The following is a 19360-nucleotide window of genomic DNA, read 5'->3' on the forward strand; positions in this document are numbered from 1 at the left end:
GGAGCCTGAAGACACACACTCAGCGATTCAGGAACAGCTTCTTCCCCTCTGCCATCAGGGAGGAGGTACAGGAGCCTGAAGACACACACTCAGCGATTCAGGAACAGCTTCTTCCCCTCTGCCATCAGAGAGGAGGTACAGGAACCTGAAGGCACATACTCGGCAACTCAAGAACAGCTTCTTCCCCTCTGCCATCCGATGTCTGAATGGACATTGAATCCGTGAACACTAACTCACTACTTTTTTTGCCCTACTTATTTAATTTAACTTTTTAACATACGTTTAAAAAGTTTGCACAGTACTGTATTTGTCAACATAGAGCGGAGAGCGAGTTTGTAAATCTGGCGGGAGCAAAGGATGTTGGGAATGGCAAGGGTGGAGCGCCGCGGGAGGGGTGTGGGCAGAGGAGGGGTGCCGAGGGTCGGGGGTGCAGACACCCCCAGCCCTGAGACACAAGGCAAGGACCATTGATTCCCAAACAATTGGTTTATTGATCATTACAGAACGTCTCTCGTGCTTCCCGCTCCCTCCGCGCTTCCTTTTCTCAACCACGATTCCCCTCTCCCTGGCCCCCTTCCCACTCTCAGGCACATACAGTGTTGCAGGAAACAGTTAATTCTGATTCTGATATGGGTCTCTATTCCGGACTAAGACTTTTACACAGTACTGTATCCTAGTCCCAGCTCATGAAGAGATTTAAAGACAAGAAAGAGAATTTGAAAGATCCATAGTAAAAGGCAGAGGAAGCCAAGGCAGGGTAGCTGCCCGGCGAAGAGTGAAACATTCCTTGACCAGACGGTCATAACTGGACACAAGATCCCCTGACCTCGATAAAGAAAGGGAGTTAATTCAAGCAGCATCAGTTCCCAGTGATCTCTCTACCTGAGTGAAAGCTACTTCAGGACAGGACCGGACCAACTGCAGGACCTGCTGGGCAAAACGGGCGATCGACACTTACTCACGCAAAACTTACTCCGTGGCAAAGAGTACAGTTGACGTTTCGGGCTGTTGACTTTTTCTCTTTTCTCCCCCCATGGATGCTGCCTGGCCTGCTGACTTCCTCCAGCATTTTGTGTGTGTGCTGCCCAGATTTCCGGCATCTGCAGAACTTCTCTTGTTTGCCAACACTTACGAATTACCCCAACCATCGGAAGGAAGCTAATGACAGGCGGAGACCCAGCTTCCCCTGGTACAGACACACACACAAAATGCTGGAGCAACTCAACAGGCCAGTGAGATGGTGATGGGGAGGCAGGAATTTCGGGAGGATACGGGAACTGGTTTAGTTGACTGACGGGGTGCAGTCGAAGGTTCCTTCTCCACAGGCCAGTGAGATGGTGATGGGGAGGCAGGAATTTCGGGAGGATACGGGGAGCTGGTTTAGTTGACTGACGGGGTGCAGTCGAAGGTACCTTCTCCACAGTGCTGGCGTTGGATGCCTTCAGTTCCTCGGACTTGCTGAGGGCTTGGCGCAGTTGGGAAATCTCGGCCAGGCAATTCTGCTGCTCATTCCGCACCTCGGCCAACTTCATCAGGTCCTCCTTCAATGCCACATTTTCCTTCCTCTTGGTTTCAAAGTCAAACTGCCAAGGCAAACAGAGACGGAAATAAGCCACAGCTGTTCAGCAGAACCGAAACAAAGCCACCAACACCCAAAGTAACTGTACGAATTCACTGCACCATGATCCCTGAGGGCTAACAGGGACTTCCTGTCAGAAACCTCGAAGCAGGTGGTCGTGGCAGGACGGTGTGTCAATGATCTGGACTATGGGATTAATGGATTGTTGGCTAAATTTGCAGATGATACAAAGATAGGTGGAGGAGCGGATAGTGTTGAGGAAACAGAGAGACTTAGATAGTTTAGGGGAATGGGCAAAGAAGTGGGAAACAAAATACAATGATGGAAAGCGTATGGTCATGCACTTTGGTGGAAGAAATAAACAGGCAGACTATTATTTAGATGGGGAGAGAATTCAAAATGCAGAGATGCAAAGGGACTTGGGAGTCCTTGTGCAGGATATCCTAAAGGTTAACCTCCAGCTTGAGTCGGTGGTGAAGAAGGCAAATGCAATGTTGGCATTCATTTCGAGAGGTATACAGGTATAGAGCCGGGATGTGATGTTGAGGCTCTATAAGGCACTTGTGAGACCACACTTGGGAGTATTGTGTGCAGTTTTGGGCTCCTTATTTTAGAAAGGATATACTGACATTGGAGAGGGTTCAGGGAAGATTCACAAGAATGATTCCAGGGTTACTGTATGAGGAACGTCTGGCAGCTCTTGGGCTGTATTCCCTGGAGTTCAGGAGAATGAGGGGGGATCCCATAGAAACATTCCGAATGTTAAAAGGCCTGAACAGATTAAATATGGCAAAGTTATTTCCCATGGTAGGAGATCCCAGGACAAGAGGGCACAACTTCAGGATTGAAGGACGTCCACTTTGAACAGAGACGTGAAGAAATTACTTTAGTCAGAGGGTGATAAATCTGTGGAATTTGTTGCCACGAGCGGCTGTGGAGGCCAAGTCTTTGGGTGTACTTAAGGCAGAGATAGGTAGGTTCTTGATCAACCAGGGCATCAAAGGGTCTGGGGTGAAAGCAGGGGAGCGGAGATGACTGGAAGAATTGGATCAGCCCACGACTAAATGGCGGAGCAGACCCGATGGGCCGAATGGCCTACTTGTGCTCCTGTCTCTTATCGTCTTACAACTGGCAGTACCTTGGGAAGATCAGATTGAGGCGCTCTGAACGCAAGAAGCCAAATACTAGTGCAGTGCCCGAGACAGGGGTGGAGGGCACAACGTGAGTCTACGGAGGTGGGGTGTGGAGGTTTTGCCGGCTGCTCGCTGTGCAGAACCTACTCTCTCCATGGCATTATGGGGGCTGCAGAGACAGAAGCTGTCAGGGTTGTCACAGAGCCTCCAGATGGCCGTGGATCGAGGGGTGTGACCCTGGACCAACGCCGCTGGGACACAAGCCGGGGCCTGACCAACCCTGATGGTGAAGCACCCGAGGACCCCAGGCAGGTCTCGTCACAGATGACTTGCCCCAATACAGCTCAGCGTCAATATCAAAGTCATACGTGTCTGGCAGGCACTCACAGTAAAGATACACAGCAGAGCTGGTGATAAACAAAGACTGACAATGTCCTAAAGAGGACATACTGTGTTAATGGGAACTTTTTAAAGGAACAAATGGAAACACACACAAAATGCTGGAGGAACTCAGCAGGTCAGGCAGCATCTACGGAAGTGAATAGACAGTCAATGTATTGGGCCAAGACACTTCATCAGGGCTAGAGGAGACGGGGAAATATGCAGAATATAAAAAAACCAGGGCGAGGCGAGGGCAAGGGGAGGGATGGCGAGGGGGAGGAGGGTGAGGGGAGGGAGACAGGGTAAGCCATGTGGGGGAGGGGGATGAATTGAGTAGCTGGGAGGTGACGGGTGGGAAAGGTAAAGGGCTGGAGAGGAAGGAATTTGATCGGAGAGGAGAGTGGACCGTGGGAGAAAGGGAAGGAGGAGGGACACCAGGGGGAGGTGATGGGTGGGAGAGGTAAAGGGCTGGAGAGGAAGGAATCTGATCGGAGAGGAGAGTGGACCGTGGGAGAAAGGGAAGGAGGAGGGACACCAGGGGGAGGTGATGGGTGGGAGAGGTAAAGGGCTGGAGAGGAAGGAATTTGATAGGAGAGTGGACTGTGGGAGAAAGGGAAGGAGGAGGGACACCAGGGGGAGGTGATGGGTGGGAGAGGTAAAGGGCTGGAGAGGGAGGAATCTGATCGGAGAGGAGAGTGGACTGTGGGAGAAAGGGAAGGAGGAGGGACACCAGGGGGAGGTGATGGGTGGGAAAGGTAAAGGGTCGGAGAGGAAGGAATCTGATAGGAGAGGAGAGTGGACCGTGGGAGAAAGGGAAGGAGGAGGGACACCAGGAGGAGGTGATGGGTGGTAAAGGTAAAGGGCTGGAGAGGAAGGATGAGCTCGTCCCTCCTCCTTTCTCAGTCGGGCTCGGGACCGTCCACACCTCTTTGCTGGAGGATTGTTGACGATGGCGGACCGCACAGGGAGCAGCCGGGCAAAACGACCACACGGCCATTTGGCCCATCGAGTCTGTTCCACTATTTCACTGCGGCTGACCCATTTCCCCTCTCAGCCTTCTCCCCGTAGCGCTTCCATGCCCTGACCAATCAAGAACCTGTCGGCCTCTGCCTCAAATACGCCCAGTGACTGGGCCTCCACAAGCTGCCGCCTCTGGCGACGACGTCCACAGATTCACCGCCAAGTGGTCGGTCTCACTCAGCACCTTGAAGGTGCAAGAAGGGTAGTTCAGGGGCTTGCCAGTCAAGGGGCGAATGCTCATCTCTTACCCGTCTTCCAGAGAACTGCTGGGGCATAGCGCCCACTTTCCTTAGATCCTCCAGGAAGGAACTGGACGCAGAAGGAAGTCCTTGCAGGAGAACGGATGCGCAGTAGCAGTAAGGCTAATGCTTCACGGCTCCGGAGAACCAAGGTTCAATTCCTGCCACTGCACATTGGTTATTTTCCCGTCTTGGCTATTTATGGCTTTTCATAAGTTCTGCTGTATTTCTTTATATTCCTGTAAATGCCTGCAGGGTCATTAAGAGAGCTTTTGGCACACTGGCCTTCATAAATCAAAGTATTGAGCACAGGAGATGGGATGTTGTGTTGGTGAGGACCAATCTGGAGTATTGTGTGCGGTTTCTGGTCACTGACCTACAGGGAAGAATTAAAGATGGTTGAAAGACAACAGAGAAAGTTTACTAGGATATTGCCGGGTCTGGAGGACCCGGGTTGTAAGGGAAAAAAAATCAATAGATTAGGACTTCATTCCTTGGAATGTAGAGGATCGAGAGGAGATCTGATAGAGGTGTATAAAATTATGAGGAGTATAGATAGGGTATATGCAGGCAGGATTTTTCTGCTGAGGTTGGGTGGGACTACAGAGGTCACGGGTTAAGGGTGAAAGGTGAGAAGTTGAAGGGGAACTTCTTCACTCAAGAGGGCCTTGAGAGTGTGGAATGAGCAGCCAGCATAAGTGGGCCCACCCGAGATCGATTTCAACGTTGAGGAGACGTTTGGATGGGTACATGGATGGTAGGAATATGGAGGGCAATGGTCCGGGTGCAGGTAGATGGGAGGGGGCAGTTTAAATAGATTGGCATGGGCTAGATGGGCCAAAGGGCCTGCTTCTGTGCTGCACATTCCTACGATGCTATGGAAACGGGTAGAAAATGGTGATGTACACATACTCCTAATAAATTTCCTTCCAGCTTCCTGTGAGGAGTTGGTGCCTTGTGCTGCGGTTCCCTCCCCCATTCCAAGGGCGCGCGGTTAGAACTCGCGTTAAGTTGCGGGCTTGCCGCGCTGGCGCCAGAAGCATGGCGGCACTTGCGGGCTGCCCCCGGCACGTCCTCGGACCGTGTTGGTCGCCGACACGGAAGGTGCACTTCGCTCTACGTTCCGTGGTACACGTGACGAAGGTAATCTTTCGCTTTATGAGTCGGTGAGCGTACGAGGACGGGCAGGCAACGTTGGCACTGGGAGCACGCTGGCAATTGCGGGGCTGCCCCTCCCACATCCACAATCCTGGGACTGCGGTGGTCGCCATTGTACGTTTCGATGTTTTGTCGTGGGGGTGACAGATGGAGTTAGTTCTTAACACTTAAGTCGTGCCTTGCGGAAGAGGCAGAAGGACAAGCAGTCTCCGTTCCCTCGCCACATCGTGTCTAAGTCTGAACAGCAACCTCAGGCAAGGCTCCCACAAATTCCCCTTTCACTCAGCCGGGAAGTCTACACAACCCGACTGCCAGGCGTCCGCCGCCTTACCTGAACGAGCTGGAGTCGCTCCTGCGCAGCCTTCAACTCACTCGCCGACTTATTCTTCACTTCCGTCAGGCTGCAAGGCAAGAAGCCAGAAATGAATTCAGAGGCCATTTTATTGGGTACTCCCGCTCTCGAATGCAAACACCTTACCGGCCAATCACGTGGCAGCAATTCAATGCAAAAAAAGAAAGCGCGCAGACTTGGTCAAGCGGTTCAGTTGCTCTTCAGACCAAACACCAGAATGGGGGTGGGAAGAAACCTGACCCAAGTGACTTTGACCGTGGAATGATTGTTGGTGCCAGATGGGGTGGTTCGAGTATCTCAGAAACTACTGATCTCCTGGGATTATTTATTTACTGAGGTACAGTGCGGAATAGACCCTTTGAGCCGCGCTGCCCAACAATCCCCCAATTTAACCCTAGCCTAAGCATGAGGCAATTTGCAGTAATCAATTAACCTACCAACAGGTATGTCTTCGGACTGTGGGAGGAAACCAGAGCACCCGATGGAAACCCACGCAGTTACAGGGAGAACGTACAAACTCCTGACAGACAGTGGCACGGGCCGCTGATACTGCAGACTGCTGTGCTAACCACTACACTACCCAATGCACAACAGTCTCTGGACTTTATGGAGCAAAACCCAAACCCCCCCCCCCCCCCCAAAAACTCAGTGAGTGGCAGTTCTGGGGGAGAGAGGTCAGAAGGGAATTATAATTTACAGTCAGTGGCCACTTTATTAGGTATGCCTGCTCGTTATTGCAAATATCTAATCAGCCAATCACGTGGCAGCAACTCAATGCACAAAAGCATGCCAACATGGTCAAGAGTTTCTGACCAAAGGTCGGAATGGGGGAAGAAATGTGGTCACAGTGACTCTGACCGTGGATTGATTGTTGGTGCCAGATGGGGTGGTTTGAGTATCACAGAAACTGCTGATCTCCTGGGATTTTCACACACAACGGTCTCTGGAGTTCACAGAGAATGGTGTGAAAAACTTAAAAAAAAACAAACTTCTGGATGTTATGTGGGTGAAAACACTTTGTTAATGAGGGAGGTCAGAGGGGAAAACGGCCAGACTGGTTCAAGCGGTATGCAGAAGGTCATCTCCGAACACACAACACGTGGAACCTTGAAGTGGATGGGCTACAGCAGAAGAAGACCATGAACATACACTCAATGGCCACTTTACTAGGTACAGAAGGTAGTTAATAAACTGGCCCGAGTGTACAGTATATACAGGTCAAAAATAACTTGCCCTGTATAGGTGTCCCCCACGGGGGTGGGGGGAGAAGCCGGAATAAAGTCAGGGGAGGGTAGCACAAACTGGCAGGTGATAGATGAGAGCAGGTGAGGGGGTAGACAGGTGAAGGAAGAACATGGAAAACCCTATGGATGCTGGAAATGCGGAGCAACACACACGCACACGGAACTCAGCAGGTCAGCTGGCACCTGTGGATGGAAGAACCAGTCGCCTTTTCGGGCTGAGACCCTTTGTCAGGACTGGAAAGGGAGGGGGAGGAAGTGAGAATAGAAAAGGTCAGGGGGGAGGGAAGGGGATAGGAAGACGCCAGGTAGGTGGGAAAGATAAAGGGCTGGAGCATAAGGAATCTGATAGGAGAGGAGAGTGGACCTTGGCAGAAAGGGAAGGGAGAGGGGACCCAGGGAGGTAAAAGGCATGTGAGAAGAGGTAAAAGGCCGGCGTGGGGAATAGAACAATCTGGTAAAGAAAAAAAATTTCTTCCCCTCCCCTCTTCTTTAACTCTCCACTCTGGCCTCTCAGCTCTTCTCACCTGCCTGCCACCTCTCCCTGGGTCCCCTCCTCCTTCCCTTTCTCCCACGGTCCACTCTCCTCTCCTATCAGATTCCTTCCTCTCCAGCCCTTTACCTTTCCCCACCCATCACCTCCCCCTGGGTCCCCTCCTCCTTCCCTTTCTCCCACGGTCCACTCTCCTCTCCGATCAGATTCCTTCCTCTCCAGCCCTTTACCTTTCCCACCCATCACCTCCCCCTGGTGTCCCTCCTCCTTCCCTTTCTCCCACGGTCCACTCTCCTCTCCGATCAGATTCCTTCCTCTCCAGCCCTTTACCTCTCCCACCCATCACCTCCCCCGGTGTCCCTCCTCCTTCCCTTTCTCCCATGGTCCACTCTCCTCTCCCGTCAGATTCCTTCCCCTCCATCCCTTTACCTTTTCCCCACCCACCTGGCTTCACCTATCGCCCTCCAGCTATCCTCCTCCCCCCTCTTTATGCTGGTGTCTTCCCCATCCCCTCCCCAGTCCTGATGAAGAGTCTCGGCTGCCCATTCATTTCCACAGATGAGGTAAGAAGCTGGCAGGCAATAAATAGGTGCAAGAGGTAAAGAAGGAGGAATGTTCTGGTCACCGAATTATAGGAAAGATGTCAACAAAATAGAGAGAGTACAGAGAAGATTTACTAGAATGTTACCTGGGTTTCAGCACCTAAGTTACAGGAAAAGATTGAACAAGTTAGGTCTTTATTCTTTGGAACGTAGAAGGTTGAGGGGGGACTTGATAGAGGTAATTATGAGGGGGATAGATAGAGTTGACATGGATAGGCTTTTTCCATTGAGAGTAGGGGAGATTCGAACAAGAGGACATGATTTGAGTTGGGGGCAGAAGTTTAGGGGTAACACGAGGGGGAACTTCTTTACTCAGTGAGTGGTAGCTGTGTGGAACGAGCTTCCATTAGAAGTGATAGAGGCAGGTTAGGTATTGTCATTTAAAGTAAAATTGGATAGGTATATGGACAGGAAAGGAATGGAGGGTTATGGGCTGAGTGCAGATCGGTGGGACTAGGTGAGAGTGAGCATTCGGCACGGAGTAGAAGGGCCAGGATGGCCTGTTTCCATGCTGTGATTGTTATATGGAATCTGATAGGTGGACCATGGAAGAAAGGGAAGGTGGAGAGGGAACAGAGGTTAGCGGGGCGGGGGGGGGGGGGGGAATCAGAATGGGAAATGGGAAGGGGGGGTGGGTCACTTCCTGATTACGTGGGGATCCAGGACCGGGCAGCAGCTGGGTAAAGGGGCAGGGGGCCAGTCAAGGAGCTTCTCTTCCTACACCAGTACCGCAAAGCACCGTCAGTGTCCACCGGACACCGAGGGGGCACGGTAGAGTTGTGGCCAGCAAGACGCTTTCACCGTGGCAGCAACCCCAGGTTCAATTTCCGTCGCTGCCTGGGAAGAGCTCTTACATTCTCGCCCTGTGACCGTGTGGGTTTCCTCCCAAAATTCCTTCCAGTTCCTGGGTGTCACAATCTCAGAGGACCTGTCCTGGGCAACAAAGACAACTGCGAAGAAAGCACGGCAGCACCTCTACTTCCTCAGGAGCCTGCGGAGGTCCGTCGAAAACCTCGGCAGGCTTCTGTAGATGCGTGCTGGGAAGTGTGCGGGCACCGAAAATCCTACAAAAGACAGGTGGATTCAGCACACTGAGCACATCCATTCCTGCAGGAAAGCAGCATCCATCATCGGGGGCTCCCACCACCTAGGCCACGCTCTCTTCTCAATGCTGCCAGCAGGGAGAAGGTACAGGAGCCTCAATACTCACAGCTTTGAGGACGGCTACTGCCCCGCAAGCATCAGGCTCTTGAACAAAAAGGCCTCTGTTACATTATTATTTCATGCTCATTATTTATTTATATCTGCATCTGCACAGTTTACAGATCCCCTTTATGGTTACTATTCTAAAGATTTGCTACGTATACCCACAGGAAAAAGAATCTCAGGGTTGTATGTGGTGACCTGCACGTACTCTGATAGTAAAGTTGACTTTGAGATTCCCAGTGTCAGGGTTGGTCACTGGTGGATGTCCGATGTTGGCATGGCAACTCACTCGGGCTGCCTCCAGCACATACTCAGGTTGACACAGATGGCAAATTTCACTGTATTTTTTTTTGGACAAGTAAAGACAAACTCTCTTAAATCCCCTTCAAGAGCAAGGAACGAAAGGCACAACGTGGGGACATCCTTGCATTCAACCTGACTGCTAAAATTTCAACAGGACTGAATCCCCGAGCGCTCTAATGACACAGAGTCTTTGCACCTCTGCATTTTGAATTCTCTCCCCATCTAAATAATAGTCTGCCTGTTTATTTCTTCCATCAAAGTGCATGACCATACACTTTCCAACATTGTATTTCATTTGCCACTTCTTTTCCCATTCCCCTAAACTAACTGTCTCTCTGCAAGCTTTCTGTTTCCTCAACATTACCCGCTCCTCCAGCTATCTTTGTAGCATCGGCAAATTTAGCCACAAATCCATTAATCCCATAGTTCAGATCACTGACATACTTCATAAAAAGCAGTGATCCCAACATCAACTCCTGTGGAACTCCATTGGTAACTAGCGGCCAGCTAGAATAGGACCCCTTTATTACCACTCCCTGTTTCCTGTCAATCAGCCAATGTTCCACCCATGCTAGTAACTTCCCCGTAATTCCACTTCTGGCTTTGGCCTATCTTGTCATATGCCTCCAGGTACTCCGTAATCTCATCCTTAACAATCAACTCCAACGGTTTCCCAACCACTGATGTCAGGCTAACAGGTCTATAGTTTCCTTTCTGCTACCTCCCACCTTTCCTAAATAGCAGAGTAACATTTGCAATTTTCCAGTCATCTGGTACAATGCCAAAATCTATCGATTCTTGAAAGATCATCGTTAATGCCTCCGCAATCTCTCCAGCTACTTCCTTCAGAACCCGAGGGTGCATTCCATCAGGTCCAGGAGATTTATCCGCCCTCAGCTCATTAAGCTTCCTGAGCACCTTCTCAGTTGTAATTTTCACTGCACAAACTTCACTCTGTGACACTGTTGAATGTCCGGTATACTGCAGGTGTCTCCCACTGTGAAGAGTGATGCAAAATACACATTCAGTTCCTCTGCCATCTCTGCATCTCTCATTACAATATCTCCAGCATCATTTTGTATTAGTCCTATATCTACCCTCATCCCTTTTACCCTTTATATACTTAAAAAAGCTTTTAGTTACTTTGATATTAGTCACCAGCTTCCTTTCACAATTCATCTTTTCCTTCCTAATGACCTTCTTAGTTTCCTTCTGCAAGTTTTAAAAGCTTCCCAATCCTGTATCTTCCCACTAGTTCAGCTTCCTTGTATGCCCTCTCTTTTGCCTTTACTTTGGCTCTGACTTCACTTGTCAGCTACGGTAGTGTCCCTCTTTCTTTTGAAAATTTGGAATATATCTGTCTTGCACTTCCCTCATTTTTCGCAGAAACTCCAGTCATTGCTGCTCTGCTGTCCTTCCTCCAAATGTCCCTTTCCAGTCAACCTTGGCCAGTTCCCCTCTCGTGCCATTGTAATCTCCTTTATTCCACTGAAATACTGACACATTGGATTTTATTTTTTCCCTCTCAAATTTCAATGTGTACTTGATCATATTGTGATCACTGTTCCCTAAGGGTTCCTTAACCTTAAGCTCATTGCCCAACACCCAATCCAGCATAGCCGATCCCCTAGTGGGCTCAATAACAAGTTGTTCTAAAAAGCCATCCCTTAGACATTCTACAAATTCTCTCTCTTGAGTTCCAGTACTGGCCTGGTTTTCCCAATCCACTTTCATGTTAAAATCCCCAATGATTATCATGACATTGCCCTTTTGACACACCTTTTCTATCTCCTGCTGTAAGTTGTAATCCACATCCCAGCTGCTGTTTGGAGGCCTGTATACAATGGCCATTAGGGTCCTTTTACCTTTGTCATTTCTTAACTCAACCCATAGAGACTCTACACCTTCCGATCTTCTGTCATCTCTTTCTAATGATTTAATATTATTTCTTATACACAGAGCCCCATCACCCCCTCTACCTACTATCCTATCTCTCTGATACACCGTATTTCCTTGGACGTTCAGCTCCCAATGGCCTCCATCCTTTAGCCAAGTTTCAGAGATGGCCACAATGTCATACTTGCTAGTCTGTAGCTGGATTTCAGGATTGTTCATTTTATTCCTTATGCTGCATGCATTCAAATATAACAGTCTCAGTCCAGTATTTGTTGCTTTCTGTTTTAACTGCACCACTCCTCTGTTGCCCCGTAACTCGTCCCACTGGCTGTGATTAAGCCTCATCTCCTGCCTGTTCGTTCTATCATCTCTATTGCACGCTATCTTTGATTCTGTTTTCTGTTTTCCCCCCTCCTCAACCCTATCACTCCGGTTCTCATCCCCCTGCCACATTAGTTTAAACCCTCCCAAACACCTCTATTAAACCTGCCTGCTCGGATATTGAAGCCCTTTGGGCTCAGGTGTAACCTGCCCTTTCTGTACCTCCCCCAGAAGAGGCCACAATGATCCAGGAATCTGAAGTCCTGCCCCCCCTACACCAGTCTCTCAGGCACACATTAATACGCCCGATCATGCTATTTTTGCACTCGCTAGCCCGTGGCACAGGCAGCAATCCTGAGGTTACTACCCGAGAATTCCTGCTTTTCAGCTTCCTACCCAACTCCCTGAATTCTTGCTCGCCCTCTCCCTTCAGAATACTCTACACCCGATCTGAGACACCTTGTACCCTGGCACCTGGGAGGCAGCACACCATGCGGGTATCTCTGTCAGGCTGACAGAACCTCCCGTCTGTTCCCCTCACAATTGAATCCCCTATGACGACCACATTCCTCATCTTCCTCTTTCCCTTCTGCTCCACGGAACCAGGCTCAGTGCCGATCGCCATGGTCGTCCTCTGTCAGGTCATCCCCCTCAACCGTTTCCAAAACGAGATAATGATTACCGAGGGGGGTGGCCACAGTGTATCCACAGAAACAGGCCCTTCGGTCCACAATGTTGTGCCGACCATGTAACCGACTCTAGAAACTGCCTAGAATTTCCTTACCACATAGCCCTCTATTTTTCTAAGCTCCATGTACCCCCATCTAAGGGACTCTTAAAAGACCCTGTGGTATCTACCACCTTTGCTGGCAGTGCATTCCATGCACTCACCACTGTGTAAAAAACTTACCCCTGACATCCCCCTTGTACCTACTTCCAAGCAACTATGCCCCCTCGTGTTAGCCATTTCAGCCCTGGGAAAAAGCCTCTGACTATCCACAAGGTCAATGCCTCTCATCATCTTATACACCTCTATCAGGTCACCTCTCATCCTCCGTCGCTCCAAGGAGAAAAGGCCAAGTTCACTCAACCTATTCCCGTTAAGGTACACCCTCCAATCCAGACAACATCCTTGTAAATCTCTTCTGCACTCTCTCTATAGTATCCACATCCTTCCTGTAGTGAGGTGACCAGAACTGAACACAGTACTCCAAGTGGGTTCTGACCAAGGTCTCATATAGCTGTAACATTACCTCACGGCCCTTGAACTCAATCCCACGGTTGATGAAGGCCAATAAACCATGAGCCTTCCTAACAACACTGTCAACCTGCACAGCAGCTTTGAGTGTCCTGTGGACATGGACCTCAATATCTCGCTGATCCTCCACACTGCCATGAGTCTTACCATTAATACTACATTCTGTCTTCAAATTTGACCTACCAAAATGATTCACTTCACACATCTGGGCTGAACTCCATCTGCCACTTCTCAGCCCAGTTCTGCATCCTGTCGATGTCCCGCTGTAACCTCTGACTTGAATTTATTTTCTTACATCCTTCTCATATATGAGTAAAAATCTTTACATTGTGCCTCCATCAAAATGTGTAATGAGCACATTAATTTGCAATAATTTATAAAAATAAAACAGTCAGTGTAACATAGAGTACACTCAAATCAGAGTGAGTTCATCGGTCCAATGGCTTGGTGGAAGAAGCTGTCCTGGAGCCTGTTGGTCCTGGCTTTTATGCTGCGGTACCGTTTCCCGGATGGTAGCAGCTAGAATAGATTGCTGTCGGGGTGACTCAGGTCCCCAATGATCCTACAGGCCCTTTTTACACACCTGTCTCAGTAAATGTCCTGAATCATGAGAAGTTCACAACTACAGATGTGCTGGGCTGTCCGCACCACTCTCTGCAGAGTCCTGCAATTAAGGGAGGTACAGTTCCCATACCAGGCAGTGATGCAGCCAGTCGGGATGCTCTCAATTGCATCCCTGTAGAAAGTTCTTGGGATTTGGGGGCCAAAACAAACTTCCTCAACCGTCTGAGGTGAAAGAGGCGCTGTTGTGCCTTTTTCACCACACAGCTGGTGTGTACAGACCACGAGGTCCTCGGTGATGAAGGAACTTAAAGCTGTTCACCCTCTCAACCCCAGATCCATTGATGTCCATAGGGGTTAGCCTGTCTCCATTCCTCCTGTAATCCACAACCAGCTCCTTTGTCTTTGGAACATTGAAGATTGTTTTCTTGACACCACTGTGTCAGAGACATGACTTCTTCCCTGTAGGCCACCTCGTTATTGTTTGAGACAAAGCCAATCTATGTAGTGTCGTTGTCAGATTTAATCAGCAAATTGGAGCTGTGGGTGGCAACAGAGACATGCATACACAGGGAGTAAAGGAGAGGACTCAGTACACAGCCCAGAGGGACTCCTGTGTTGAGAGTCAGAGGGGTGGAGGTGAGGGAGCCCACTCTTACCACCTGCCGGCAATCTGACAGGAAGTCCAGGATCCGGCTGCACAGGCAGGGTGAAGGCCGAGGTCTCTGAGCTTCTTGTTCAGCCTGGAGGAAATTATGGTGCTGAATGCTGAACTGTAGTCCAAGAACAGCATTCTCACATAAGCACTCTTCTTCTCCAGGTGTGTAAGGACAGCGTGTAGAACACCCCCAATCTTTGTGTCATCAGCAAACTTACTAACCCACCCGCTACTTCATCATGCAGAAATCACAAAGAGTAGTTGTCCCAGAATAGATCCTGTGGAACGTCACCGGTCACCGACCTCCATGTAGAATACAAACCATCTACAACCATGGGCAAGCCGATTCTGAATCCACAAAGCAAGGTCTCCTTTGATCCCATGCCTCCTTACTTTCTGAAGGAGCCTTGCATGGGGAACCTTATCAAATGCCTTACTGAAATCCATATACATTATGTCTACGTCCCTTCATCAGTGTGTTTTGTTCCATCCTCAAAGAATTCAATCAGGCTCATAAGACACAACCTACAATTGACAAAGCCATACTGACTATTCCTAATCAGATTATCTCTCTCCAAATGCTTTTAAGTCCTGCCTCTCAGGATCTTCTCCAACAACGTTGCCCACCACTGAAGTCAGACTCACTGGTCTATAATTTCCTGGGTTATCTCTGCTCCCTTTCTTGAACAATGGAAAACATTTGCAATGCTCCAGAAGCTCTCCCATCCCTATTGATGACGGAAAGATCATCACCAGAGGCTCAGCGATCTCCTCCCTCGTCTCCCACAATATCCCATCCGGTCCCGGTGACTTATCTAACAATACTTTTCAAATGTTCCAGCAGACCCTCTTTCTCAATGTCTATATGCTCCAGCGTTTCAGTCTGCTGTAAGTCATCCCTACAACTGCCAAGGTCTTTTTCACTGGTGAATACTGAAGCAAAGTATTTATTAAGTACCTCCGCTACCTCCTCCAGCTCCATGCACACGTTTCCACTATCACACCTGACTGGTCCTAATCTCACACGGCTCATCCCTCTTGCTCCTCACACACTTGTAGAATACCTTGGGGTTTACCTTAGTCTTGATCACCAAGGCCTTCTCATGTCCCCTTCTGGCTCTCCTAATTCCAAGCTCGTTCCTAGCAAACTTTCCAGAGCTCTAACAGTATCTAGAACCTTTCATAAGCTTTTCTTTCCTGAACTAGATTTTCTACATAATTTGTACACCATGGTTCTTTAACTCGACCATCCTTTCCCCGCCTCAATGGAACATAGCCATGCAAATGTTCCCTGAACATTTGCCACATTTCTGCTGTGCACTTCCCTGAGAACATCTGCTCCCCAGTTCCTGCCTAACAGCATCATATTTCCCCCACCCCAATTAAATGTTTTTTTTTTCCAAATTGTCTGCTCCTATCCCTCTCCAATGCTACGGGGGAAGAAATGTTGTGGTGGTCACCACCTCCACAATGCTCTCCTGCCGAGACCTGACACCCGACACCAGATCAAGTACAGCCCCTCCTCTAGTTGGCTTGTCCACATATTGTGTCAGGACACCTCCCTGAACACTCCTAACAAACTCCACCCCGTCTAAACCCTGTGCGCTAAGGAGATGCCAGTCGATACTAGGAAAGTTAAAATCTCCCATCACAACAAACTGATCATTGCTCCGTTCTAGAATCTGCAATTCTAGATTGCAGATAAAAATCTAGATCTACATCAGATCTAGATTTTTAAAAATGCCCAGAATTACTGCCCCTTCCCGGTTTCTGACTTCCACCACTCTGACTCAGTCGGCAATCCCTCCACGACTTCCTCTTTTTCTGCAGCCGTGATACCATCCCTAATTAGCAGTGCCATGCCCCCCACCCCTTTTGCCTCCCTCTCTGTCCTTTTGGAAACACCTAACGCCTGACACACTCAGCAGCCATTCCCGCTCCTGAGACATCCTGTAACGGCCACAATGTCACAGTTCCACGAACCGATCCACGCTCAAAGTTCATCCGCCATGTGAACAACAACATTCCAAACCAAAACCGGACCCCGCAGCAGGCCCGAGCAGCCCCAGGGTCTTGCCTATCAGTTCATCACATTAATGGCACAGGAGTCTACATAGAAACAGAGATCTACAGCACATTACAGGCCCTTCAGCCCATAAAGTTGTGCCGACCATGTTAGCTACTCTAGAAATCGCCTAGAATTTCCCTTCCGTATGGCTCTCCATTTTCCTAAGCTCCATGTTCCTCTTTAAGAGTCTCTTAAAAGATCCTATCGTATCCGCCTCCACCACTGCCACCGGCAGCCCATTCCACGCACTCACCACTCTCTGTGTGAAAAAACGTACCCCTGACATCCCCTCAATACCGACTCCCAAGCACCTTAAAACTATGACCCCCTCGTGTCAGCCATTTCAGCCCTGGGAAAAAGCCTCTGACTATCCACACGATCAATGCCTCTCATCATCTTATACACCTCTATCAGGTCACCTCTCATCCTCCGTCGCTCCAAGGAGAAAAGGCCAAGGTCACTCAACCTATTCTCCAGGAGAATCCAAGAGAGGAAATCGAGGGTCCGGATGCACAAGGAGTTGCAAGTTTGAGAGGAAGATAGAAGTTAAAGGATTCAAGTGGAGTTTACCCAAGGGACCAGAGTACAGATTTTACAGACACACCCCCAGGCCGAGTGGGAGCTTCTGTTTGGGTTTTCCCTGTTCCCAGGCCACCAGACAGCAACAGAGCAGTCGCCAATATCCCAGCCAGGGCTTACCACTCGACCAGTGAGAAAGCAAGCCACCTGTCACACTGAAGGCTTCCCTACATTACAACTGCAGCTCATCGGCTGCTCGAGCTCTGGTGCCAGAACAAAACGCAGGCAGCCCTCTACCTTGTCAGCTCGGCCTCCTTGGCACTGATCTCCGCCCTGAGCCGCTCGTTCTCTTGCCGAAGCTGTTTCAGCTTCTCCCCGGCCTTCCCGTTCTTCTGCTTCAGCTGCTCTGCCGAGCTCCGGGCCGATTCCACCTCGGCCAGCAGGTCCTGCAGGAGACAAGGAGATGAGTGCGAGAGATTCCGCCGATGCTGGAAACCCACAGAGTTACTTTGCAAGATTTTTGTGCAACGAGAGTGAGTGTGCACCCATTACTGCGTAATATTACGGTAATTCTTCCACCATCTTATCAGGGTGAGTCTGTAAATCTTGTCATCTTTGATTTGTAAATCTTGTGCAACTTATTTTTAAAGTCACTTTTTAAATTCTTTCTTACTTCTAATATCCGTGCACTTGTAATGACACTAATTTCCTTTGGGATCAATAAATTATCTATCTATCTGAAAATAACACACAGAATGCTGGGGGAACTCAGCAGGTCAGTCAGCACTCATAGAGGGGACCAGCCAGTCGATGTTTCAGGCCGAGACTCTTCACCAGGACAGGAAAAGGAAGAGGGGAAGAAGGCGGAATCAGGATGTGATAGTCTCCAACCTGATGGCACGAGCATCAATTTCTCTACTTTCTGGTAATTTCTCCCACCCCCAAACCCTTTCTTGATTTTGTTATTCCCCTTTCTGATTATCCCTCACCTAGCCTTCACCTCCCTCCAGTTCCCCTCACCCTTCCCTTTCTCCATTGGTCCACTCCTATCAGATTCCTCCTTCTTCGGGCCCAACCAATCACCTCATGGCTTCTCACTTCACACTGCCGGATGCGTGGGTTATCACCACAGGGGGAAATGGCTATGGTCCCTTAGTGAAAGGGTCCCTATTAGGCACTTCAAACATGAAACTTGGGGAGACAGTGAAAAGAAAACTGAACGTTGAGAAGATAGAGAGAAAGAAAAAGTCCCTCTCTCTCTCTCTCTCTCATACTGAGGGCGAAGTTCCTTTTTTTCAAAATGACATACCATCTTTAATTACTAACAAAGTCAACTTAAGACTACACAAAAATTAGAAAATGATACACCCCACAATCCAGTTACAACCACGTTACAAAATAAAGAGATGTAGCTCCATTTACTAAGTAGACAAACATATACGCAAATTACACACCCCCAGGGAAATGCCCTGTTGGCAGGAAAGGCACCATCAAGCCAATGAGAGTACATCAGTTCGGTTTAGGGCCCATTACGAGAATTTACCGGGGATGATACTGAACCGGGAATGCTCGACACTGAGGCGGCGGAACGCCAGGGCAACGTTTGTGTGTTTGTGCGCCGTCACATACACTCAGATTGGTTCTGTGAAATGACGCTGGGCACAGGAGCGTCTGTACAGAAGGTGACCCTGAACGGGAACCGATAGGAGTTGTGGTGGTGGGGGGACGAACTTGCCTGCTTTTCCATCTGCAGGGTCAAACAAGCCGCCTCCTTCTCGGTCAGGACCTTTCTGAGCTGTTCCTGCTTCTCACTCTGGGCCTTCAGTTCCAACTCAGACTTCAACTTCTGCTCCAATACCTGTTTCTCCATTTCCAACACTGCTTCCTGTTGTGGACGAGTAACAAAGGGCACAGGGAGGAGGTGGCAAGACAGAAAAACGGGCGATTTTTAAAAATATATTTCATTGAGATGCATCATGGAACAGGCCCTCTGAACTGCGGCACCCAGCAAACCCTGATTTAACCCGAACCCAATCACGGGACAATTTACAATGACCAATTAACCTACCAACCGTTAACGTCTTTGGATCGTGAGGCGGAAACTGGAGCACCCGGAGGAAACCCACGCGGTCACCGGGAGAACGTACAAACTCTTTACAGACGACAACAGCGTGAACCCAGGTCACCAGTACTGTAAAGCGTTGTGCTAACCACTGCACTACTGTGCTACCCCCAGATGTTGACACTGGGCATTCTATCGGACAGTCAGCTAAATATCTGAAATATGATGCAAAACGGATGAAGACTTGTTGAAACATAGAAAATAGGTGCAGGAGTAGGCCATTTGGCCCTTCGAGCCTGCACTGCCATTC

At 49.3% G+C, this 19360-nt stretch overlaps 1 protein-coding gene across 3 annotated transcripts in view; it reads right to left on the reverse strand.

The window, feature by feature from the left end:
• LOC132385643 (tax1-binding protein 1 homolog B-like) overlaps positions 1-19360 on the reverse strand; it is a 132617-nt gene that overhangs the window by 62399 nt on the left and 50858 nt on the right. For all 3 annotated transcript variants that reach the window (XM_059957830.1, XM_059957829.1, XM_059957828.1), the window contains exons 7-10: positions 18724-18873; positions 17286-17434; positions 5842-5911; positions 1413-1583 (exon numbers count right to left, since the gene is read on the reverse strand). In XM_059957830.1, the coding sequence (XP_059813813.1) occupies positions 1413-1583; positions 5842-5911; positions 17286-17434; positions 18724-18873 (540 nt within the window). The remainder of the gene's footprint in view (positions 1-1412; positions 1584-5841; positions 5912-17285; positions 17435-18723; positions 18874-19360) is intronic.

The sequence above is a fragment of the Hypanus sabinus genome (assembly GCF_030144855.1).
Source record: "Hypanus sabinus isolate sHypSab1 chromosome X1 unlocalized genomic scaffold, sHypSab1.hap1 SUPER_X1_unloc_3, whole genome shotgun sequence".
Lineage (NCBI taxonomy): Eukaryota > Metazoa > Chordata > Chondrichthyes > Myliobatiformes > Dasyatidae > Hypanus > Hypanus sabinus.